This window comes from Rhipicephalus sanguineus, chromosome 8 (genome assembly GCF_013339695.2).
Source record: "Rhipicephalus sanguineus isolate Rsan-2018 chromosome 8, BIME_Rsan_1.4, whole genome shotgun sequence".
Taxonomy (NCBI): domain Eukaryota; kingdom Metazoa; phylum Arthropoda; class Arachnida; order Ixodida; family Ixodidae; genus Rhipicephalus; species Rhipicephalus sanguineus.
In genome coordinates this window covers 64,071,130-64,096,952 of record NC_051183.1, presented here as the reverse complement: position 1 = coordinate 64,096,952, position 25,823 = coordinate 64,071,130, and the positions used below count along the sequence as shown (strand labels likewise).

Sequence of the window (25,823 nt, the reverse complement as noted above, 5' to 3'; positions counted from 1 at the left end):
GCACAAAGAAGGGAAATAGGGCGGTAGTTCGAGACGTCACTTTTACAGCCAGACTTAAACACTAATAATAATAATAATAATAATAATAATAATAATAATAATAATAATAATAATAATAATAATAATAATAATAATAATAATAATAATAATAATAATAATAGAGCTATAAGAAGAGAACGTTGAGCTTGTTAGTAGGGATTTAGTAAGAATAAAGTGTTGTCCGGTTCACGGTCCTTGCGTCTGTGCCTCCATGGCTTGGCCTTTAACAGGTGAATCATAACGTCTCTTTGTTGTGCTAACCCTTTGATTGACATTCACTGTGTTAAGCCACTGTGCCAACCGGGGGTCCCGATGCTGGAATTTGACTTTGGCCCCCTCGCCTGCATATTAGCTAGAAATATTTCTCGCCTGAAGAATCTATAATAAATTGAAGTTGAAACTGAAGCCATTGTTTCTTGGCATGACTATGTAGTGTCCGCCAACCTGAATTGAAACACTGCCTTATGCTATGCCGTTTACGAGACTTGGTTTACCATTTTCCGAGTAGCAGAGTTTAGGATTTACGAAACTTGGCAGGCATGGTTCTTGCCTTCATAATTTCCTGCGCAGCAATGCCTCCGATAGCCGCCTGCATGGGACACAGGGAGCCCGTCGACACACAGGCCATCGTGGTGAGCACAGCCTCGTCCAAGCTCGCCAGTGGTGAGGACATCGAGGCATTCTTCGCTTTGGCCATGCGCACCACCTCAGCTGCATCCTCCTGCGCCGAGAGGAAAGACGGGCAAATAAAATTCGGGGTGTGCAAATACAGCAAACTCTCAGGAAACGGAAATCGCCAACACGGAATGACCAGTTATCTGGAACAGCAGTCTCTTAACTGGTTGGATTCGGCGTCGGCCGCAACGCGAGGTCAAGGAGTGCAGTTAACCATTCAACGAGAACAAGTGATCGCATTGAGCTAGCATTAACCGGTAGGCATAGGTCGAGCAGCAACGGCTTAATAAACGGCTACTGAATGCAGTTAAACCTAAGCGGAACGTACCTCTATACAACGAATTCGTGGATTTTACGGATCTTTTTTGAATATCCAGCGCCGTCCTCATAGAAGCCGACAAATTTGTGACGTCCATGTAATCAAGGTGTCACGCTATCTGACATTAATGTGACGAATCTACGACAATTGCCATTTATTATCTTGAACTGTAACACTACTGAAAATTTCTATGTAGAACGCTTCAGGTTTGTAATTACACGAATAATAAGACAGGAGGCACGTCATGTGGGTAATGCACGTGATCGCGGCGATAAAGTGCACGACACAAGGATGATACAAATGCCGCTACAATAGCTAGTGCAATTTAGCGGAAAGCCGAGACATTTCATGGCTTGACGTTCGAAATTATAAGCCTGCCTGCTTCCTCAGTCAACGTCCTTCGTTTTGTGCGCGTCTGTATTAGGCTTATTCCATTCTCGGTGTGGCGACATGCGTGTCTTTCTTAGGTGTCGACTCGCTGTGAACTATGGCCAGAAAACGCAACGTTTTGTCTCTTGAAGACAAACTCGCCATTGCTAATCCGATTACTGAGGGTGAGGTGAAGGATGACAATCCTGCCCGATTCAATATCCCAGCAAGCTCAAGGAAAGTGTCGCAACACAGCGGAGTCGGGCACAAGTTACGAGAAAAAAAGAAGGCTAAAGACATCTACGTACACCGATGTGGACACGGCTATCTTCACGTGGTTTTTCGGACATACGAGCGTGAAACGGGCCCTTGAATGGGACGAACATGAAACGAAAAGCTAAGGGTTCTCGGCCACGATGCCTTCAGGGTATTTACCATGCTGGTTGCAAATATTTAAGAGCCAGCCCATTGTCGCCCGTAGAGCTATAAGCGGCCTCCCCTGAAAGTGATGCCTCTACTTCGTGGGGGGCCGAGAAGCAGCCTGAATGCTATGAGAGGATCTATTTGTACTCCGGCAGCGCGATAGTTTTCTTCTTCCAAACGTTGTCAAAGCGCGCGCTGGCGATTAAGGACAACGACTGTCGTGGCGGCAACAACGGCAAACAATGCAGACTCCGCGTGATCGTTTTGCTTTGTACTAAGAACTGCACTAGGTGTTGGAAGTTTATCAAGTTTATCGCTGGATGCGTTGCGCCGTCCCGTCACCTCACGGGACAATGAGGACGCTTTGGTTTAGTTTCCTTGGAGCGCCGCGTTAGACCAATCCTACAGCAAAAGACAGAGGATAAAATCGAGTAGGCCGTTCTTTCTTTTCAATGTCTGGAAATATTGTGCCCGGGTTTGGCACAGTCGTCTTTCGACTTGTCTTCTGCATGATCTACGCCTGTATTTATTAGAAAACTGCATGTAACAAAAACTGAATTTCATGATAAATTGCGACCTTTTTTTTCTAGTACATTTGATCGAGTTTAACTCCGCATTAAGCTTCATATAGACTTAGCGACAGAATGAGTCAAGGCTCTGCGGAGACTCCGTATAACGGCTAGTACGTGGAATTGTATTAGCGAGCTTTGACTGCACAAAAGTCACGTGTACCTTGTTCCAAGGGCGCGGTAGACGCGAATGCTTCTTTTGGAAAGCATGCAGGGCTTGGAATCCGACGTGCAGCAGGGCCGGGCGATCCGGGTCGGCGAAGCTTGACGAAAGGAACACGGGAGACACTATGGACTCCTTCAAGGGTTTCTGAAAGTCACACATTCGTTGAACCTTTGAGCCATCGACTATGCATGACTGCTGAAGTATCTTTCGTCATGTACAGTCCAACCAGGTTGAACAACTTTCACGTAAACTACTTTTTTTTTACTCGAGTTAGAGCTACCGTTGTGTAAAGCCTGTACCCTGACTTTATAGTTTCAAAATTTGGTAAAAAAAAAAGAAGTTTCATTAAGCAGGCTGCTCAACGTCGGCAGCTTTGACAAGTTCAAAATTAGCATCCAGTTTTGAGAATCTGGGAAACAGGATGTATATTACTACGCAACTGTGGTAGTTACTTCCACCGACTAAAGCCACTTCAATCATAATAAGAAGACGATAACGACGTTAGAACCCGACGTGAGTTGTTGCTCCTGAACAGTGCTGCATGCATTGCAGTGGCAAATATAGTACACCTGTATGCCATCTTCCCAGTTCCTACTTTTTGCGCAACGCTATCTGGGTCTGTCACTAACAGGGGGGTCTACTCACAAAAAAAGAATTCAAAAATACGGATGGGCTGGAGCGAATACGGCAAACATTCCCAAATTTTGACCGGTAGTTTACCGCGGCCCCTAAAACGGAAAGCGCACAATCATTGCATCGTGCCAGGAGAATGCAATAAGCTTTGTCAACCTGAAGAGCAGTCAAAAGCTTTGCCCAATGTGGGCTACATCCTGAGTCGAGGATGCTGTGGCTCATCTGCCGTGCCCTGTTCATCAGGCTTGCCTAGTGTAGTGGACTCAGATTTGGGGCTGGCAAGCTGGGCCTCCCATTGCTGATGGGATGTTCGTCTGATCATGTGGCGCTGCCCTAAGCACCCTCTTCACCCCTCCTTGAAACGCTTAATTTCTAGTGACGAGCAGTGGGAGGCTGCCTTGCGCAGGTCGAGACCATCCTGGAGGGGGCTGAGAGGGTAGAGGAGGCCTGCTTCACGTAGTTCCTCCCCCCCCCCCCTCCAGAGTCTGTTGCATTGCCACCTTCCCTTTAACCAGGGACAAATAAAGTTAATTCAGTGCCGCTTTGCTTATGGGCTGTACGTCAGTGACTCCATATTACACATGATGTGGCATGGCGAGCTTGCAGCAAACATTCTTTGTTGCAGATAATTGGAAATGGATGTTGTAGCTAGTGTGAAGACGACCCTCATCTCCCCCCCTCCCCCACCCTAGCGTGCAATTAATGCTTTTCGAGCACTCTGTTGACTGCCATATATTTTGTGGGGTTTTTTCCATCAACGTCGAGTGTAGGAATAGAAGCAGACTTTGCTGGTCACGTAGATACAGTCGTGGTAGACGATGCTGAGGAGCCTACAGACAAAGACTTGCCTCATAAGGTTCGTCGGGATGTAGTTTTGGCAATGGTCGTGCCGTGTCGACATTGAAACAAACGGCCTTCATCGTGTCCGTACAACCGCCACGCATAATAATATCCGCAAGACAGAGTGCAAATTCTGCAAAAAAGGTACTGCATATTGCGTGCAGCCTTTTCCCGCAATAAAGGAATTTCCTTCGCGGTAAGTGACAAATCTTGTGTATACATTTTTTTAAAGTAATAGTAGCACGGCCACGTACAGTAACGCAATAACGAACGTTCACATATACCGGTTGCCGTCTACTGGACTACACGCCACAATTAAACTGTTCATCATGCGATGACTCAGTTTTACAGGAACAGGCCTGACTGTATAACCACATAAAGGACAACAGAAGAAGAACAAAAAAATAAGCAGAAAAAAGAAGTATTATTTTTCAATCTTATTTTATTATAATAAAACCCAATACAACAAACACAGATATAGGGAATAACTGGATATTACGAAGTAAAACAATCGTGCAGATACGCGTATTGTAACCCATACGTGTAAATGACCATTATATGCTATAATGAAACGATTATTGGGCTGCGGCTCTATTCTAATGAGGTTAAACTAATGTCAGTGTTGTTAAACTTGGGATGGATGATTATTCTCAAATACTCTGCTGTGTTATGTGAGAACACAGAGACCGGCTGCCGTGAAGATTGCGATGTGACTTACAAACTCGATGTCTTTCGGCATCTTAATCTGCGTTGCGACGCCACCGCGTCCACAGTCCTTGAACCGTGTTGTGTCTCCGACGCTGAAGGTGAATGGACCTAAATAAACGCACAAAACAAAATGATGGTCAGAACAATAACTACAAAGTCAGCAACAGTGTCTACAAGATTGCATTATTGTGCTCGGGGATTAAAAAAGAAAAATGCTTGACCGAGACATTCTTGTAAACGACATAGTAAATCGGATCTCTTTTTTTTTTCGCGACTTTGATCGAAAAATGCTTCAGTGCGGAAATGCATAACATGAATTGTAATTTTAATAATTTTAAAGTTAGGGAGCAAAAGCTCTCCCACACTGTATTAACTATCATAGTAAAGTGCCAAAAAACGAGTTACTTAATAAAGCAAACATCGGCACAATAGACGACTATGACAATTATTTCATGAAGAAATGCAGCTGTTAAATGAAGAGGTAGAATGGCGGCATAGTTTTTTTTTTTTTTTCTGAAAGCGAATACATACAACATTATTGCTCCGGATTCAATTGCGGAACATGCAGTAGTAGCACGAATAAAACCGAACAAAAAGCAGGACAATGCTGAAAATTCAAAGCACCTAAAAAGGCGGCATTCTGTGACCGGAGTGTTTTTCAATGTTGTGCGCACATCACAGTTTCTAATAGAGGCCATTAGTACGAGACGCATTGTGTTTGAACACAAATGTTATGGACAACTCAAAGAAAAGGTTTGAGTTTCAGCCGAAACCATAGTTTGCATAATAGATTTTGGACAAAATTCGGATTGGTCTAGGCACTGACAATGTTGATATTCCTCCAAAGTTGAGCTCCCTAATTTAAACGCCGAGCTGTGATGCAATTTCCCTTTAACTTAATTCGTTATGAATAACCAGTACAAATCGGTGAAGCGATCCTGGCAAGGCCGGGGCTGGTAATGGTAGTTTCTTTTATATTCACCGCAAAAGAGCGCCTGAGCAGAAGACACGTGCACCTGGAGGTTGTAGCTTTGACTTGGGACCTGCAACACTGCCTCCGAGATGTTTCCGCGTCCCTCGATCAGCGAGGTCAGGCTGAGGAGTCGCGCGTTCTAGGTCATGTCCTTGCCATGCGTCACTATCAAATAGTGGTAACGATAGCGTTTTCTTTTTTTACCTCTCGGTATCAAGAACGTCTGATTTGGCAAGCATTCCGTGAAGCTTGCACTTGAGTTTGAAACGTGAAATTTTGCACGGAGGATCCTCTATATCTGCACTATGTCATGCTAGGCCGATCCCATAGTTATCTTGCAGTCAGCCTCTAAGGAGCATAGGTCAGGGCATGAACTTTGCATAATACGTACAATAATTCCGCGCGCGGTTCAATGAATCGTACGATTATGCTGACATGACATCAATGTCAGCTGCGATGACACCGATACGCGTCATGTATTAAAGACAAGATATGAGGGCCTGAGGAGATAAGTTACCGCTTCTTATGCGCATCTACTTTTGTACGTGATATTAGCGTTGTTGCCTCATTACTTCCTTGAGGTATTTCTTACTGATGACATCTACTAACCGAGGACCTTGACTTTCATGGGCAGGCACTCGTTGATCTCGGTCATGCCGTCGACTTCGGAGAAGGCGACGAAGTCGCCATCCTCTAGACCGTGTCGCACTTCGTCCAGGCACGTCACGACGGACTCATTGTCCTGCGGGAAAGACAAAGTGAGGAAAGGAAGAAGTCTTTTATGTATCCAACACAAATGAAATATGAGGGCAGAGTATGTTACAGCAATAAATCTCGCTTAAGGCTCTTCCGAGCTTTTAGTCCGAAATACGGTACACAAAATCCAGAGTTGCTTCCGAAAGCAACGTCCAGTTCATCTTAACACATCATTGGCTCAAGGTTACGCTAGGAGTGCCCGTTATTATTTTACGCCGGTATGGCTGCCCTCCTTAAGTGCTGTAAAACGACAACTGTAATCTAACAGTACTTAATCTACTTATAATGACAAATTCTCTGACACAACATGATGATGATGATGATGATCATGATGATGATATGTGGTGTTTTATGGCGCAGGCCCAGTCGTGGTCAAAGAGCGCCGGGTCATGATATAGGATATGATCAATGATGGTGTTTAATGGCTGTAGACACAAGGTTATCTTCATCCTAAACGTACGCCTACTCTGCAATAGCTGCAATACAATTTTTATGTGCTTTTTTTATTGGATAATTCGTCGTATTTAGGTAAAAACGTGTCGGGCAACAGGCAAGATAGATCAAAAGAGGTGTTCTCATATGCATGCGACGTACCTTGCTGATTGAGGCGAGCAAGACGGAGATGGGCCGCTCGCCGTTGGTGTCGAGCACGCGAAAATTCTCTCCAAAGTCGCAAAATATCTGCCTGTAACATGGAAAAGACGCAGTCAGAAATAGCGCCGATGCTTTTAAGCTAAATCTAGACCAACCAAATGATGGCAAAGTATAAGACGCTCTGCATCTGACAGATGTCGACCGCTCACCAGTCACACACCTCGAATTCATACAACAACGCAGACAGAGTAGCTGCAGAACTACCCAAAAGCACGGGTGACAGCATAAGCACATCCAAACAACGCCCTTTTTCACGGGTGGTGCGTTGTTTCTTCACATCGGGCCACTTAACGCTCAGTCTGCGTGGCCGGCATTCATAGACACACACAAATGAGTGACAAAAGACGCTCATCGCTGTCTATCGTGCGTTGAATATCGCTACTTGCTTGGGAAATTTGCTGCGATTTTGACCGTCATGCAAAACGCTTATGTAATAGCTAGCTCGGCATTTCAATTTGCAAGTCTTGAAATATTTTGTACGATACGCTTTCAGTAAAAAAAGTTGCACATAAACGTGAGCGCTCTCCCCTCAAAAAGAGAAATCGATTCAAATAAGAGTCGGTGTAGATGCTGCTTCCTGGTAGTGAAGAAGCGGAGAGTGACAACATCCACTTTCTTCCTATATCTGATCCACCCTTTCGATCTTTTACCTTGCCATTGGTTTATCGATAAGCAGCAAAACGTTGCGTCAGCCAGTTATATATCTAACTGTCGACATGCCCCGGTATAGCGTCGGCTAAGCTATAAAACCCACAGTACCCGGAAAGCGAAGTGCCCATGCACTCTAAAATGTGGAGAAATCACTTTACTCCTAAAGGTAAGAAGCAAAAAGCACATACAAGGCCATGCGGTGTATCTGGGATACGCTTCTCAACTTCATGTAAAATGTAGACTTCGCACCAATTTTATTCAGCCTGTCTGAGGCACCTTCTACTGTTCATTCAACCACTTTGCACTTTGGGGTAACTGCGTTTCGTCTCACTGTCGAAGGCGATCACGGAGGCCACGTAGAAAGGAGCGCGTGGTTGACATCTTCTCCGTCAGGTGCCGCAACAATTCCGGTTGCTCACAAGAAAACTGCCTGCCGTTTCATTTAACTCACCCAATTATTTTTCATTAACAATCCTAACATCTAATTGGGCCGTAAGTAAACTTACGCTCCGATATCATACGTGTCCAACGTAACGCTTATCTTCAACACGAACAATCGATTTCGTACCAGTTTTATATTTTAGAAGACTGTTTTCTTGTATGTATGAAAAACCGGTAGTAGGTTCTTGAAAACAAGGGTGTCGCTGCGTCTTCGTGGCACTAAAAACCAGCCTTAATGGGCAGCAACACAGTACCCGTTAATAATAGAGATGCGAGTTGGGCTAGATTGGTACGAGCGCCGTGCCCTGTCTGTTTCCTTCAGATTGTCCGTTGACCTTTTTTGCGGTAATTAAGTCTCATGCCCATTCAAGTGGCGTTAGTGTCGGCAGGAGAGGCGGTCATGTAGTACGCACCCGCAGAGGCCGCGCGTATCGGCAACGACGAGGGCGATGTTGTTGGCGTGCGTGAAGGCCGAGATGGACAGCTGCTCCTTGAGGGGAGTGTCGGTGAGCACCACCACCTGCGGCGAAATTGAGATGTGCGTATTTAATGCCTTAACATTAATTAATGCGTTAAGGTTAGGCTGTTCTGTTTAAATTCTATATTCAAAACACACAGGCACACAAAGTGACGTTAACTTCCTAATGACTTAGAATTTGATGCCATCTTTCCGGTGCCAGACGATAAAACAGTAAATACAAACTGCCAGGAAATACATAATACTAAAAGGAGATATCATACTACGCCACAATACAATATTTCGATAAAGTTATCTACACTTCTCGTCAATGAAAAACAAGGAATATTTGCGCTTACATGACCCACTGTCACACTTATTTTAAACTAACAGTATGACACCGAATTTAGCATCAAAGTGCTTTTTTTTTCCTTGAAGGAAAAAATGAGTATTTGCAAGTGTTGAAGCGTGTGAGATAATAGGAAAACGTTGAAAGCTTAGCTAGTTGGTAGGAGCGCGCACAAAAAACTCACAAGGTCTCTTATGAATCCGCCTTTGTCAACTCGAAAGCTGAGGCTACACCTCAGACGCTTAGTATCGTTTAGTGGTCGTAATGCTCAACTCACCCGAAAACGTTTTAAGAAGTCGTTGGTCAAGGGCTCTGTGTGGGCCGTCACTGCGACATAGCTGTTGAGCTCGGCGAGCGAATCCACGCACGCCTTGGCGCGGTTCTTGCCAAGGCAATCCTCGTTGAGGTAGAACTGCACACGAAGAAAAACTTACGTTCCGATCAAGCTCTGGCCTCAAAACTCAAAACTATCAAAATGCAACCAGCGGCGCGATTTTGTACGCGTTCTTAAAACGGACGGGGGCGGTCCGTTCTATCCAGCCGCACGCTAATGGTCAATGGGAACAGTGACAGACGTCACGGCCCTACGTTGACCAATCGCGTGCGGCTGGATAGGAGGACCTCCTCCGTTCGTTTTAAAAAGAACACGTACAAAATGGCCCTACACATAGGAAAGGTTGGCTAGATGTTCGGATGTAACACCGCAGAACAAGATTTACCAACGCTACATTTCAACCAGATGAAGTACAAAAGATATGGGACAAATTGTAAAGTTCAACTAGCGGCCATATTCTGAGGCAGTCGACTTCGCCTGTTTACCATATATTTCCCCTTTTTGCAAAGCGAAGCTCGTTACGAGTTACAGATTTGGGTGGCAACAGTGGCTTAGTATGCGCTAAGAAAGAAAAACCCTGCGCGTGTAGAACAGGCTACCCTCAAAGGTGCGCCGATCACATGCGCCGTTTTCGAATAACTCTTGCTCTCTCGATACTGGGCTTGATGGCGATCAGCCCTCTCTGATAAGGTTATCTGATCTCTTATCGAGGTCACTTGCCATTTCACCGTGCCGCATTACATTGTTGCAGGGTTATGAACGCGTGACCGTCGTTTTTGCTTGTAGCAACAGAAGCGTGGCGGTACTAAGCACGTGGGTGAAGGTCCGATTCCCGGCATGGAGGAAGGAACCAGTTAGGTGGGAGCGTTGAACAATGCGAAAGAAAAAGAGGAAGAAGGAAAAGAAGGAAAGAAGAAGAAAGAAAGAAAGAAGGAAAGAAAGAAAGGAAAAAGGAAAGAAAGAAAGAAGAAAAGAAAGAAAGAAGGAAAGAAAGGAAGAAAGGAAGAGAGAAGGAAAGAAAGAAAAAAGGAAGAGAGAAGGAAAGAAAGAAAAAAGAAAGAAAGAAGGAAAGAAAGAAAGAAGGTAAGAAGAAAGAGGGAAAAAAAGAAAGAAAGAAGGGAATAAGAAAGAGAGAAAGAAGGAAAGAAAGAAAGGAAGAAAGAAGGAAAGATAAAAAGAAAGAGGGAAAGAAAGAAAGAAAGAAAGAAAGAAAGAAAGGGAAAAAGAAGAGAGAAAGAAAGGAGAAAGAAGGAAAGAAGAAGAAAAAAGAAGGAAGAAAGAAGGAAAAGGAAGAAAGACAGAAAGAAAGAAAGATGGAAAGAAAGAAAAAAGCAAAGAGAAAGAAGAAAAGAGAGAAGAAAAGAAAGAAAAAAGGAAAGAAAGAAAGAAGGAAAGAAGAAGAAAAGAAAGAAAGAAAGAAAGAAAGAAGGGAAAAAGAAGAGAGAAAAGAAGAAAGAAGAAAGAAGAAAGAAAGAAAGAAAGAAAAAAGGAAAGAAAGAAAAGAAAGGAAAGAAAGACAGAAAGAAAGAAAGATGGAAAGAAAGAAAAAAGCAAAGAGAAAGAAGAAAAGAGAGAAGAAAAGAAAGAAAAAAGGAAAGAAAAGAAAAAAGAAAGAAAGAAGAAAAGAACGAAAGAAAGAAAAAAGAAAGAAGGTGAAAAAGAAAGAGAGAAAGAAGGAAAGAAAGAAAGAAGAGAAGGAAGAAAGAGAGAAAGGAAAGAAAGAAGGAAAAAGAAAGAAAGACAGAAAGAAAGAAGATGGAAAGAAAGAAAAAGCAAAGAGAAAGAAGAAAAGAGAGAAGAAAAGAAAAAAAAGAAAGAAAGAAGAAAGAAAGAAGAAAGAACGAAGAAAAAAGAAAGAAAGGGAAAAGAAGAGAGAAAGAAGGAAAGAAAGAAAGGAAGAAAGAAGAAAGAAAGAAAGAAAGAAAAAGGAAAGAAAGAAGGAAAAGGAAAGAAAGACAGAAAGAAGAAGAGGAAAGAAAGAAAAAGCAAAGAGAAAGAAGAAAAGAGAGAAGAAAAGAAGAAAAAAGAAAGAAAGAAAGAAGGAAGAAAGAAGAAAAGAGAAAAATGAAAGAAGAAAGAAAGAAAGAAAGAAAGAAAGAGAAAGAAAGGGAAAAAGAAGAGAGAAAGAAGGAAAGAAAGAAAGGAAGAAGAAGGAAAGAAAGAAAAAGAAAAAAGGAAAGAAAGAAGGAAAAGGAAAGAAAGACAGAAGAAAGAAAGATGGAAAGAAAGAAAAAGCAAAGAGAAGAAGAAAGAGAGAAAAAAGAAAGAAAAGGAAGAAAGAAAGAAGGAAAGAAGAAGAAAAGAAAGAGAAAGAAAGAAGAAAGAAAGAAAGAAAAGAAAGAAGAGAAAGAAAGGAAGTAGAGAAAGAAGTAAAAAGAAAGAAGGAAAGAAAAGGTAAGAATAAACAGGGAAAGAAAGAGAAAGAAGGAAAAAGAAGAGAAAAAGAAAAAGAAATAAAGAAGAAAGAAAACAGAGAAGAAAGAAAGAAAGAAAGAAACAAGAAGAAAGAAGAAAGAAGAAAGAAAGAAGAAGAAAAGAAAGAGAAAGAAAGAAAGAAAGAAAGAAAGAAAAGGAAAGAAAGAAAGAAGAAGGAAAGAAAGAAAGAAAGAAAGAAAGACGTGAAGCACGTAGACTCCTAACTTCGTTCGCCCCATTTTCCGATAGAACAAGGCTTCCTGAATTTTCGTATATTGCGACAAGCCAGACCTATATAGCAGCCAGATGTCTCTGGCTGCCCACTCGTTCATTCATTCGCCCGTATTGCACGGAGGACACCGCAAGTGAGAGAGAGCGAGAGGGTCCAGACCTGCGAAGACAGATCAGCCAGGGTGCAGTCCCCCTGGTCGTGGATCGTAACCGACTTGACTCCGCTGAGGATTATATTCTTGGCGATTTCGACGCCCAGGCCCCGCATCCCGCATATGAGCACATCAGATCGGGCCATCCGCTGCATGGCGTCATGCCCCAGCACGTAGCTGCGGGAAAAACAAATGGCTGTGTTCTGGAGACGTAGATTTCTCAGAGAGAAAAGCCTCTTAGATGGCGAAAACATGACGGGCATGCGTGGAACACGCCGCGTTGTCACAGGGTATCCAGCTTACGCTCATCCAACGTAAGCTGGATGAGCGGCCTGCTTAGAGTCCGTTGTAAACTCTTAGTAAGCCTACTTTGGGGACAGTTGCGAAGTACCTACTGCGCCATAATTCATTGTAAAACACGGCACCATATAAACACACCCATGCAAATAAATACACAGGACCAGCGCTGACAGCCGACTACTTTGGTTTATTGCGAACATACGCTCATATACTTTGAAATACAGTACACAGGGTAACAGACTGTTGGGCGAGTTGGTATTCCATTGTCAGGAAAACTGAGCAAAAAACGTGGACAAGGGGAGGAAAGAACAGTACAAGCGCATAATATTAGTATGCGCTTGTGCTGTTCTTTTCTCTATTTGTCCACGTTTTTTGCGCAGTTTCCCTGATACACAAGGGAGGGGTATATTATCAGTACTTCTAGCGGCGCATTGCGTCCAGTCACAAGACTTGTTGAGTCAAATGAAATTTGATAAGGAGATAGCTACACTCCTTACCTGTTAGAGTTATCGCAGGCATCCTAACACATGCTGCATCTCTAGAATAAATGGTGAAGGCTTCAGACACCTTACGTGCAGTTTGATCTTTGTATATGGGCGAAACCTTCTTGAAAAATCTCTTGAAAAATCGGTGGGGAGCCGCATTTTGAAGTGTGAATGGCCGAATTTCTGCCGTTTTACGTCTTCAGGTAGTTTGCGTGCTCGCGCAGATGGTCGTTGAAGCAATAAACGGCGCGTCTGCCCGATGTAGGAACTGCCGTGCGATATCGGCATCTCATATATACACCACCTCAGTGCTGCACGAGATGTATCTCGTGGCGTGCTTCTTGGAACAACGTTTGTTGACTGGTTGCTTGCCTTTCAGCTTCTTGCCCAGTGAGCTCAATTTCTTGGCAGCCAAACAAACAAACAGCTCTCTCCCTCTTTAAACTGTCCGCAAGTGAAAGCTCTTTCCAACGGTGCCATTCCAGACGCCCAATATCGACAGCGCCTTCGTGGGCCATGCGTTACGGATGACGTGACAAAGCGTGGAAAAGACCAGGACGCGGACTTGTCAAAACCAACAGACCCAACTTACCATTGCCCTAAGCCGTGCATCATTTCCACGCATAAATCAGAATTTTCCACGGCCGCTCCATTCCATGGCTCCGTTGGCGACGTACAGCGGCCATTTTGTATGTTTTGGCAACTGCGGCATTACAACAAGCCATACTGGTCACCCAGAATTTATTCTGTAGCCAATAGTCGATATTGCGGTCATTAGGTGCGCCACGCGAAAATTGACATCAATGTCAAAATAAAATACCAACGTCTACTGAGCCTGAAACTTGCTCACATTCGTTTTCGTACACAGCATATTTGCGTCCAGGAGTGAACTCGGCTTCGAAAATCGGTGTCAGTACCCCTTAATGCCGGTGGAATTTTTCTGCAAGCCTAGACTGAGTGAGCACTTTATTCTAGTGACTATCCAAGGCTGTCTCAAGTAGGCTGCAACATCCATCCATTGGATAAATGTGGCAGCTTATGACGGGGAAACTAGTAAGTGGAAATGCTTTCCTCGGCTCCTAACGGGGTTTGCGAGTGCCTCGATTCAAGTAATAGTTGCCCGCCAGAACAGAAAGCGTACACTTACAGCTGCCTGGAATACAGGCCCTCGTCAATGGCGGGCTGATCTTGCGAGGAGCCATGCTGGGCCATGTCTCCCTGAGCAAAGAACGCAGTGTCATTAGAAGAGCCTGGAGATAGGATCAAGCGTAGTCCCTGTCCTAAACGATCATTACGTCATCTTACAGTTTGAGCACGCTAACAATTTAAACAATACAGTGCGTGATGGCTGACTTGCAATGCATGCGGTTCATGCGGTCGCGGAACACTTTTTGCGCAGTGTAGCGTTAGCACAAGTGATAACAAGTTCACCCGCGTAATATTAGAAGCAAACAAGATGTCACTACTGGGTTCTGAGTACGTCAGCACTCCATCACTACAGCTGTATGATAAAGAATTATACTTTCTAAGAAAGCATTATGTGCATGTGTGACGGTGATGGGCAGCAGTACTGTAAAAATAATTGTTGGAATTTTAAGTCTCAAAACCATGATATAGCTATGAGGAATGCCGTAGCGGAAGGCTCCGGCCTTTCCTTCCCTGGGGAGTCCGCAGGGGTCTCCGCTTTCACCCATGTTATGGAAACCAAAGTAGTCGGCAGTCAGCGCTGGTCCTGTGTATTTATTTGGGTGTGTTTATATGGTGCCGTGTTTTACAATCCTTTCACCCCGGCACAAGATATCATTTACAACTGAGAGTTCAGCTCGCACATGAACTGGTCACCGGCATCCACTCAATCGTCTGGTACAGTTATGGGTGATCTATCGCATCCTGGCACATCAAGAGAGGATAATCATGAAAATGCGGACTCTCCTGAACCACTCGCAGCAGACAGTTTCACCCAATATGTCGGGATCTCAAGCGCGTATTAGAAGGAGCACTCGTAAGAAGAAGACACCGCAGAAGTTCAAGGACTATATTAGGTAGCAACTTTTTTTTTTCGCAAAAGGGGATATGTCGTATAAGGCGTCACTGCCGACTACGGCGCCAGGAGATGGCACGTGCTCGGCGGCCGCCTCAGCGAAGACGACGAAGAGGAAATAAAGAATGAGGAACGAATGTTTCCTTTGATGTGCCTTAATTGATATGCACGACACAACAATCCGGTGTTCTTTAACGCGCACCTAAAGCTAAGTGCAAGGGCAGCTACCATTTGGCCTCCATCATAATGCGGCCGCCGCGGCAGGAATTCGAACCCGCGACCTGAAGGTCAGCTCTTGAGCACCGTAGCCACTAGACCAGCGTGGCACGTAACACGTACGGTGGAAAATAATGCATTGTGGGTATATAATTAGCGCTCGTTTGTCGTGTCGAGTCTCTTTTTGCGCCCATGTTATTTGTGCTACGAATTGTTACTGATGCTGCACCAACAGTGCCAAGAACCCACAATTCAGAATCCTGGATAAACGTCTGACAGAAATAATGAGCTTCAGTTCGCGGCTTCGCAGCTAACCGAAAAAGAGCTCCAATCACCTGGAATGTGTGTAGCCGGGAAATTATTTTGGGGAGGGTCTCGGCCCCCCTAAGCGCATATTCGTATGTGTGCGTGTACATATAGGCTTGGAAACTGAAAGGTTTCGGGGCGACGGAGGAGGAGAGGGGAGGAGGGGAGGAGGGGGAGAGGGTCTACGTCGCGTGGCAATCGATTTGCATCGCTTTGCACGATCTCGTGTCAGCCGTTGCAGAATTATATGAAATTCCAAAAAAAAAGGAAAAAAAAAGCACTTCTGAAGCCTTCAAGAACACGGTTCTACTTTGTGCACGATGAAGAAATGAGGCGTTTAGAGCGTAATGCTGCAGCACGAAGGTTGAATCGGAGGTCATACCAATATGAATACATATTACTCGGGCATGTGCACTTATACAACAATCGCCAGTAGTAGTTGGGCTCGAAGTTTCGGCTCGTTACGCGCGAGTAATGGCGCAAGCGACGATAAATTACAGAGAAGAGACAAGTATTTGGAAATGTTTCAGCAAGGGCTTACGCGTGTAATCCTGGCGAGGACCGGAGCGATGCCGTGTTCGTACTTCTTTTCTTCCTCCTCGTGGATCATGGGCACGAGACGTTCGAATTTATCTTTTTTGCTTTGCGCCAATTCGCGTGAGATCAAAAAAGGCATAAAGAGACATCCCCCAATGTTAGCGGGTTATGGGTACGTCTCATGTTGGCCACCCTGTGCAACCGAGCAAAATCTGGCGTATTCCCTAGCCAAACTTTTCATATCGAAAGTCATATCGACAGCCTTACCGGTTAGTATGTTCATACATACTATACCGCCGCCAAAACATAACGGCTATACTATATGACGCATTCCTGGCTGCCGCTATCGAACGGAGCGTTCGCAGTATTCAAAACCTTGGCCGCCGAAGTCAGACAAGGTAATTTACAGAATGTGGACAAATGTGGAGGCGGCCTGTCTAGGCAGCACGCTGGAAGAGCAATGTGCATGAAATTACGTTCTAGCGGCCATATTGTCTGGGTATAAAGAGAAAGAAAGAGCGACAAAAAGCAGAGATAAAGAAAGGGAAGAAGGAAAATAAAGACAAAAAGAGCGAGAAAGAGAAAGAAATAGAAAGAAAGAGATACAAAATAGAGATACAAGAAACAAAGAGAAAGCGAAAGAAAGAGAAGAAAGAAAGAATGAGAAACATATGTGGCCACTTCTACTTTAAATTAATCGTTTCTTGGCCAATCCCCCAGAGTGGGTGTGAGCCATGCATAAAGGAAATCATCATCGTCATCAATGAAGGCCATTCTTTAAGCGACAAACAAACAAACAAGCGCTCTTCGTTCAGGCTTGGCACGACTCGCGCGACGCTGCCATAGTAGGGAACGGGAAAGGCAACGGCGGCTGCGAGAAGAGCCCGAAGTGATGGAAGCCCTATACGCCAACGACGACGTGCCCGTAGATCTTTGAGAGGTGCGAACGCTTGGTTAGCGAGCTTGTACATCCGTGTCGTGAGTAACCTAGCTAAAGCCTAGCTACAGCCTAGAAGCAACCAGATTAGACTTCAGAATTGTCCAGTTTTGCTGTTTGAAGCCTTGTGCGACTTAGGGCAAGCTTCGCCATTTTTTTTTCTGGTGAGCATGTAGGGTTCTTTAACACGCAGCTGAACATAAGGGCGAGCGTTTTACCTACACTACAGGCTGCATCACAATAATATCGTAATTTTTGCACGTGAAATCTTAGAATGTAACTTTTTATTAGGGGCAAAGCTCCTCTTAGTCTAACCTTGTCACGTCTCCGTTGTCCGGCGTAACCACCTTTGCAAACATCCCACTACGACCCATCACCGATCCTTTGCAAACTGCCCACTAATTCGTCTTTGCAAACATCCCACTACGATCCATCACCGATCCATCACTTCACCGAACATAAAGCCGTTATAATGAAGGGGGAACGGAAGCCACGTCTAGCTACCCCTTACGATTAATAAAATTTCTTGTATAAATAGGTACAGTGTTTGTCACGTCTTTGATGATGTACTGGGCTATCGCTTTGATTACTGCTGGGCGAAACCACTGAAGATTTCATGGTGTAACCATGATTGCTTCAGGAGCTTCGCCCAAGCTCTTCATCATTCACCCGTGGATATGCTGTGAATCTTTTTTTTCTTAGTTCTACCAGGTGTACCTAAATATAAGAGCAAATGTTTCAGTGATAATAATGATGATGACGTGTCGTATGCTGAGTCTACAGAACATGGCATCACTTCGTCTTGATGCGGTGGTCGTTGGCCAGTGCCCTGAATTTGGCTTGAATACATAGAGCTTGTAGCGAGTATGACAGTCCCACAAGCGTTGCCGGTAGATTCCGGGTCCCCTGCGCATGTAAGGTTTCATATCCAAAAAAGGCGCAGCCGCGGTGAGATCACCATATTTAGTGTCGATACATGTGGCACGCCGGACCGCTAAACACATTACCTTCAATATCTCTGCGGTCCAGCACCCAGCATACCACAATATGCTGCTTGGACGCATAACTACCGCACATGAGTGAATAGAGCGGTATAACTGCAGGATTTTCCTGTTCTTTCAGAGATTTCAACGTTTTTACTACGCTTCCCATGCGTGTGTAGATAATTTAATTCTTCAATATGTTCAAGGTGTGACAACATCGCGCGAGCTTATGCCGTATGTGTGCGCTTTTCTATGCGCAGAGCATTGCCATCCGAAAAGGATGGGCCGACCGCTGCCTATAGGAAAGGCCAGAATGATGCTTGAATGCATCAGCACAAAGCTTTGGGCAAGCCTAGTTATGCTGCAGTTCGGGGGAACTACATCCCAGTGTGTGCAACATGGGCGTGCTTCGCAACATCTACAAAAGATGTATCAGAGCTTACGATGAGGTTATTTTTGGGCAGTGGGGCGCCCGTTCCCCGAAGACCTCTAAAACGCAGCGAGCTGTCACGGCGCACCCGTTACGATAGATCTGAAAGCCGGACAAGTCATTTACGGTGGAATACGCGGTATGACCACTGTTAACGTTCACTCTCAAAAAACACGCGAAATCTGAAGATTCCCTCCGCGAATACGCGCGTTTTAGCAGCATTTTCCTGCTACTGAAATGCATCGAAGCTTCAAGAAACACGCGAAAGTGGTTCGCGCTTTGCCCACGATAATATTCTCTCGAAACGGCTCTCCACACCTGTGTAACCGCGAAAGCACCTACGAACGAAGGCAAATTTTTCCGAGGGGATCGTTTATACGTTATGCACAACCAAATGAATCGAACAGACAATTAGATCAAGGGAAGCATAGAGGACGTTAACAGTTGCATGTAACGGTAGTGTGCGAATTTTGACGTAAATGTAAATGATTTGAAGAGGACGCGTAATTCGAAGGTCGGGGGTTCATATCCCACCGACGGAAAGAGTGATTTTTGGTTCACTTCAATTAATTTCAATGTACGTCACTATCAGTACACTAAAGTTAAGGCAACTATTAACGTCCTGTATGCTTTCCCTGGCCTAATAGTATGTTCGATTCATTTGGTCGCGTCTCGAAAATGGACATGCTCAAGCCATCAAACGAACGCTGCCTACACATTCTCCAACAACGGCTCTTCAAACGTGCCTAACCGAAAATTATTCACTTAGCCGGAAAAGTATGACGTGAGCAGAGTAAAAAACGCGCCTTGCTTACGACGAGGCGCTTCGCAGAACCGCCGCTAATTAGAACGCATATGAGGCGTCGTGCTAGCCGGTCGCACTTTTACGAAGTTTATGTGCACGCGCCTTGGTCATCTTCCCCGGGCAATGTCCGGAAGCTGGATACGGTAGCACCGGTGTTGCATCATGCACGTGTTGTTGCGAATAGATCCGAAGCCATGCATGTGAACGGCCCTCCCAGGCACCTAACCCCCTAATCCTCCCCGGTCCACCTTATCATAGCTGTAAACACGGGACCCGAGTGCAAGATTTCGTGTCCCACCGTACAGAATTGCTTCCGTGATTCAGATAACATGGCTGGGATAAGAGCAGAAGCAGCATCGCGGAACGAGAAAACACGAGGCTTAAACATGTTGCTCGGGGAAGATGAGACAACCAGCTCTGTTCATAAGGCCAATTAAGCCTCCTGCTACATCTCGATGCACTGCACAAGCAGCTTCATTTTTGAGGAAGATATTGTTTTTTTTTAAAGACGATAGGCTTTCTTGGGGAACTTAAACGCAGAAATTTTGGTGCGTCTTTCTGTCTTTCTGTTTGTCGGCACGTCCCTCGATTCAATCACTCGGCCAAAGTTGAACCACTTGCCCAAGGGCCAGCCATAGTGAACGGCTGACTAGGTTCATACTTGTGTACATTGTTGATCAAAAAGCAAACATTACGCATATCTGAGGCGCAACATCACTGGGTAAGTATTAGGTGGTGTGTTCCTTTAATAGAAAATACATAGATACGTAATTCTAGAGACCCTATCTAGTGGTTGTGTTCTAGAGACCTATCTAGTGGTTGTGGTGCTCGACTGCTGGCCCCAAAGGTGGCGGAATCGAATCCCGGCCGCATTTTTGTTGGAGGCCAAATGCTTCAGGCCCGTGTGCTTAGACTTACGTGCACGTTTAAAGAACCCCAGGTGGTCGAAATTTCCGGAGCCCTTATAACCAAATCGTGGTTTTCGGGTGTTAAACCACGACACCTGTATAAGCCTGCTCGTTGGGTCCCGTCAACCTACTTTTGTAGCTTTTAACCCAACGCAACCATCCAGCATGTATATACTAGAAAATAAATTGAATTGAATTGAATTGAATTGAATTACTATTGGTACTTAGGAGTGGAACGACTTCATAGAGTGGAACGGCTTGAACTTTATTTATTTCCTTTTTTTTTACTTACACACGTTTCTGGCCGCATTTTCCACATTCTCCTATGGCCTTTCTTGCCCTCCCTCCCGTCCCCACCTGAACAGGAAGCAAGCGAATACGTAGGCCAACTATCCTGCCCTTCAACAAATAGCTTTCTCTTCTCTACATCTAGACTAAGGTAGCTTGCGCGTGACCCGACAGGTATGGATCGATTCAAGCTCTCGAAAGCGAAATCGATTGTATATCGCGAATCTCGCAGTTCCCGTCGCAGCTGAAAGGCTGCTGACTCGCGCGGCCTTCCTTTTCTAAGTAAACACGCGACGTCTTTGGTGAAAGCGCTACGCGATACGAAAACACCGGCAGACGCAGCGTATTTCTCCCTAAAAGAGCTCCTCCTTCAAAGATGGTTCCCGCGCAGCATCGAGTATCGTGATGCGACTTGCGGTCGCTCCGGCGCATTCGCAATGATGATCGATCTCAATGCGACGCTTTCTGTAATCCGCGCACGTAAACACGAGTTTCGTGTTTGCAACCTGTCTTCGGAGCGCAAAGACTGTTTCATTACACAAGCCCGTCATAAAGCTTGCTCGTTCGCACGCGTTTCACTTCGGCAGTTTTCACAGTGTCTTGTGCACACCTTAATAATCGTGATGCATTGGGCTTTACACAACGGCCGTGCCATCGGGAGGGGGCCGAGACGAGCACGAAAGCTGTAAACTTCTCAGTGCGTGCAATGCCGTAAACATTGTCTGCAGTCTCTCTCTCTCTCTCTACCTCTCTCTTTCTTCATAACTCTCGTGGGTTTTGAATTCCAAAGGCGTTTGTTTCGTAAACGACTTCGAATGGAACTTGATACTGTCGTCGCATACAACAAAAATGAGTAATATATTTGCTAACTAGTAGCGTCACTGCAAATTCACTTTCATTTCTTATTTTCCTTTGCTGGCGCCCCAACCGCTTTACAATGTTGAGCATTCTCGTTGTTTTGCACTTTTAATACCGCATTTTTCCTACGCTGTGTTATTACGTCATTCGGACTTACTTGCGCCCACTTGTACTATCTGCCTTTCTTATGGCAGCAGTGCTTAGTAAATGAATTTCAAAATCATGCCGTTGCCGAAACACAATGTGCTTTGCCGAACTCTACGGGAAAAGTGCATGAAAATGCTTCTTTTTTATTTCCTCGTTTCCTTCTTTGCTTTATTAATTTATTTATTATTGATATGCACGTACTGAGAATCTAGTTCGACGCGCGCTATAGAGTGCGAGGGAACATTTAGTTAAATCTGTTTGATGGACACAAAGCCGACATAGGCTAAGTTGCGAAAATCACGAGGCATCATAAAAGCAATCGTGCAAACAGCAAGAGGCCCATTGATCGAAATTTGTGAAGGGCGTAAACTTCACCTAAAAAGATTCGTACCTGCTATGAGAATCCCGAGTGAATCAACTCCCAAAATTAAGGTATAGTGTGTGGAAGTATACGTATCTTGTATGGATTGGGTCGTTAGGACATTAAATTGCCATAAACAAGAAAATTGCAAGCAAAATATCTGAACCAGTTAAGATAGGTAAGTGGAAACGCAAACAAGATGTTACAGTGAAGTTTTATACCGTGAACGCTGGCGGCGTGCAGGCGAACGGGAGGGATCTTCTTGCGCATAACCAGTAGAATGTCTCTGTAGGTTAACTTGCATGGCTGAATGTTTCGAGGGAGATACGTTACATCGGGGCAAAAAAATATAAAGAAAGAAACTGGCCCTTTCCCGTACTAGTAGCTGTAACGAGAGTTTTTAAAAAATGTAAAAATGGAAGGTAAAAAAAGGAAGAGACAGAGAGAGAAAGAAGTACATCAGAAGTAAATAAAATAAAGACACGAGTAATGAAAAGAAAAGATAAAATGAAAGGGAGAGGGGGAACTACTAAACGTTATTGATGACGCGGACACCACTCCTACATAAACAAAAAAATTAATATTTGACAGATTTGTAAGCCATCAATAATTAGTTTCGTGACTTATTATTTCAGGGCTAGCGTAGTAAATTGGAAATAAGAAGATACAAGGCGTCAATCTACATTTACGAGGAACTCACTTCAAAACTAGCCACAGTTATGAGGTAATCAGTGGCACAACTCGAGTAAAATCGCACTTGTGTATCAATTTTTTTAATAGTCTCCGTTTTGTATTATTAGCAGCGGAAATAAATGAGTTACCAATGCATTTTGTCGCACATATTGGAACATATATGCTTAAAATTTGTTAATTAACAATATCTACCTAAAGATCTGAATACACATTTCAATGTTCTATGTTTGAGTTGTAATGTTTTATTTATGAATTGGCATTATGCGATAAACAAAAAAATTGCAAGCAAAGTGTTTGAACCAGTTAAGACAGGTAAGTGGAAACGCAAACAAGATGTTACAGTGAATTTTTATACCCCGAAACGCTGGCGATGTGCAAGCTAATAGGCTTGTTCTGTGCATGTTCTGTTTTACATTGTTTAACAGGCATATGTTAATAATGTGCCACTTAAGAAAGTATATTTGTCATATTATGATACAGCGATGAACTACATTGTTCGCCAGCCCGCGTTTCAAAACGTAATTAGGAACAGAGGACTCTTGTGAGGCTGTATAACCTATAGCCTCCGCTCTCGCTCCTGTAAAAAATCAGAACAAATAATGTTCAGTTGAACTCAATTTAATTTGTCACGTAATAGCGCCCGTCTTTTGGGGTAATGCAGTTGAAAGAGTACGATCGCGGCTTAGAAGATACTTGAGCATTAACGCAAAATCGCCTTGCCTATAAAAATGGGGCAATATTCAGCCTAGATTACACGCTGAGATGCGAGAACTCTTCACGTGCTGGCACGGGCAAAGCAAGAAAGCCCGGGAATGTGAAGACTAACGCAAAGAGAGCATCAGGTGGATGAGAAACATGCGAAAGGAAGAGCCCTCTCGAGACATTCCAGCAGATATCTGGCGGAATTGTAAAATTTTTCGGTCGATATCGATCTTTAAGAGCAGACACTGATCGATGTATAAAACCACACGTGCCTCGTTTTTAGATGCATCATATTCCTGCTCTGTTTTCAGACCCCCGCGCCCCCACTCAAAAGAAAAAAATTCGGCAGCGTTGAAGGCTGGGAAGCAGATGCGCATGCATTACGGGACGGCCAAAAATCGCTGTTTATGTAAATCCAAGTGCGACAAATTTTTTCGCGTTTCGTAATCCACTTTTGCGCGACTTCTCTTCGCAGACTTTCCTTCATTTTTTGTGTTGATGTTCTGCTCCAGTCTGTGGAAACACCGGAAAAAGACGGACCGAAGCATTTTTGCTCTTCTTGTTGCGGAACGGTGTTTGATTCGTGCTTGATTTCACAGCCTGTTGTGGCCTTCAAAACACACGAAAGAAGTAAGCTTGTTTACAATTTTTGTTCGTTTCCCGGAAAAGGAGGTTCGGGCGCGCATATGGCAGCTAACCGGTGTTTTCGTCGCATGCTCAGCTGCGCCTTAACCAATCGCCGCTTATGCTATGAAGACCTTTCGCACACTTTAGTTCATTTCATTTATTTTACCCTCACTCGCACACAACTTTGCAGAGCGGAGTGGGGTACAGTATAATAACAAGCAAAAGCGAACAAAAATAGCATCAAATTAATATCAACTACAATACATACGAACAAACGATGTCAGGCTGATAAAAGGGAATTCAAATGCAAGTACTGATAAGAAATAAAGATCATACCAATAAAGAAAACGCCGACGTACTCCACTTATTCCTTTATTCTCTAAAGGCTCTTCCTCATTCCTTAGCTGTCTTTGGCATTGTCCCTCTTTCCAACAGAAGCTCACATCTCTTTGAAGATCTTCCTGAAGCAGCTGTCAGAGCACAATGCTCACTTCGCTTTCAAACTATCAGAAATGCGCCTACAATCTCCCAAAAACTATAAGAAAATATCGAGACCGCTCCTACATGCCGTTATGTGGAAAGACTGCACTCTAGAGGCTACACGTGTAAAAAAGAAAAGAATGTTCAAAAACGAATACCCGGGACTGGCCCATGGTAAACTGTTGCTCTTCTTTGTTACCGCTTGTGGTATAGCCCTATCGGCGTCGGAAATGCGCCGCTAAGGCCCAGTTTGCTGGTTCGACTACCAAACACGACTACCGCGGTTTGATGGGGCCGAAGGGCTAGAATCATCCGTCCAGTTTGACTTATGTTTACGTTGAAGGATCCCGAGCGGTCGAATAAGTGCGCAGTCTTCCATTGCGGCGAGTCTCATTGTCATGTCGAGGCTTTTGTGCGTAAAATATCAGAATTTGACTGTAGCCTTTGCAGCTGCTGGTTTCTAACGTAAAGCATCTCCTTATTGGTCCGGTGTAGCGGACGATATTAAAGCAACTTGTGCAATTATTGTAGCCCGCTTGATTATGCGGCATGTGGAAACTATCAACGAACTACTTGTCACGTCTTTTAAAAATATACTATATATTACACATCTCTTTCTGCATGTAGAAGACTTTACGTAAGACTCATAGACGCCGCCGCCTTGGGCTATCAAAAGAATGCTTTCTTATTTTTGTACATCGTAGAGGGAATTACGAAGGTAATGAAACGTCGAATGCACAAGCCCAACCGTTTTCATGCGTACAAGTCTACCGTAGCACTGTTCGTTTATTTGTTAAAGGCATAAAATAGCAAGGCTACAAGTTAATACGGCGGCACCGAAACCCGCCCGTAAAACAGTCTATGGTATGTGATAAAAATTTAGTGTATTTGAAGTGTGTGGCTAAGTGCACCTGTGTATAATGGCACGGCAATGAAGAAGACGCCGATGAGGGGACCTCGCGTTAGACAGTTCAGGTTTTATTCGGCTTGGTCAGTGGTTGATTGCCCTACAAATAGCGACCACTTGCCGATTACTTTCGAAATGGTATGTTCAGTAGCTCCATCAGTTTTTAATGCACGTACGTATATAAATTGCACTAAATTTAAAGATTCATTGCGTTCTTCATTGGCTTCTCTATCAGATACAAGCACGAAGTCAAAAGCTTAGAGCATATGTTCTGTTTTAAAAAATTCTCGCGAGAAATCTGAATTTGTGGTCTCCTCAGTTAAGCAGAACTCTAATTCTCCTCGGTGGAAGGATGATTGTTCCAGGGACTATAGGCGCAGAAAGGCTGCATAGAAAAAGCTGCTCTACAATCAACGCCTTCAAAATTAGACGGATTACCAGTTCGGCGCTGGTGCTTTTAAACAAACAGTTTCGAAGGCGAAAGAAGATTACGACATTCGGACATTTGATTATCTGTCGAAATCAAACAATAAACGCGCATTATATTGATTTCTATGTAAAAAGAAAATAATTCCGCGGTCTATGAATGCCGAATCTATCATTTTGTCTCCAGAAGAAATAAAAGATGCGTTGGCAGCATTTGGCAGGGGGTTGGAGC

The 25,823-nt window shown here is 44.2% G+C and overlaps 1 protein-coding gene across 1 annotated transcript in view; it reads right to left on the bottom strand.

Moving 5' to 3' along the window:
* The window catches only part of LOC119402027 (ubiquitin-like modifier-activating enzyme 1), a 70,035-nt gene extending 55,884 nt beyond the window's left edge, over nt 1-14,151 (bottom strand). Inside the window, exons 1-9 of the mRNA XM_037669092.1 lie at nt 14,087-14,151; nt 12,163-12,331; nt 9,300-9,434; nt 8,630-8,736; nt 7,065-7,155; nt 6,324-6,456; nt 4,752-4,849; nt 2,558-2,704; nt 590-760 (exon numbers count right to left, since the gene is read on the bottom strand). Of these exons, the coding sequence (XP_037525020.1) occupies nt 590-760; nt 2,558-2,704; nt 4,752-4,849; nt 6,324-6,456; nt 7,065-7,155; nt 8,630-8,736; nt 9,300-9,434; nt 12,163-12,331; nt 14,087-14,151 (1,116 nt within the window). The remainder of the gene's footprint in view (nt 1-589; nt 761-2,557; nt 2,705-4,751; nt 4,850-6,323; nt 6,457-7,064; nt 7,156-8,629; nt 8,737-9,299; nt 9,435-12,162; nt 12,332-14,086) is intronic.
* Between the last annotated feature and the right edge of the window lie 11,672 nt (nt 14,152-25,823).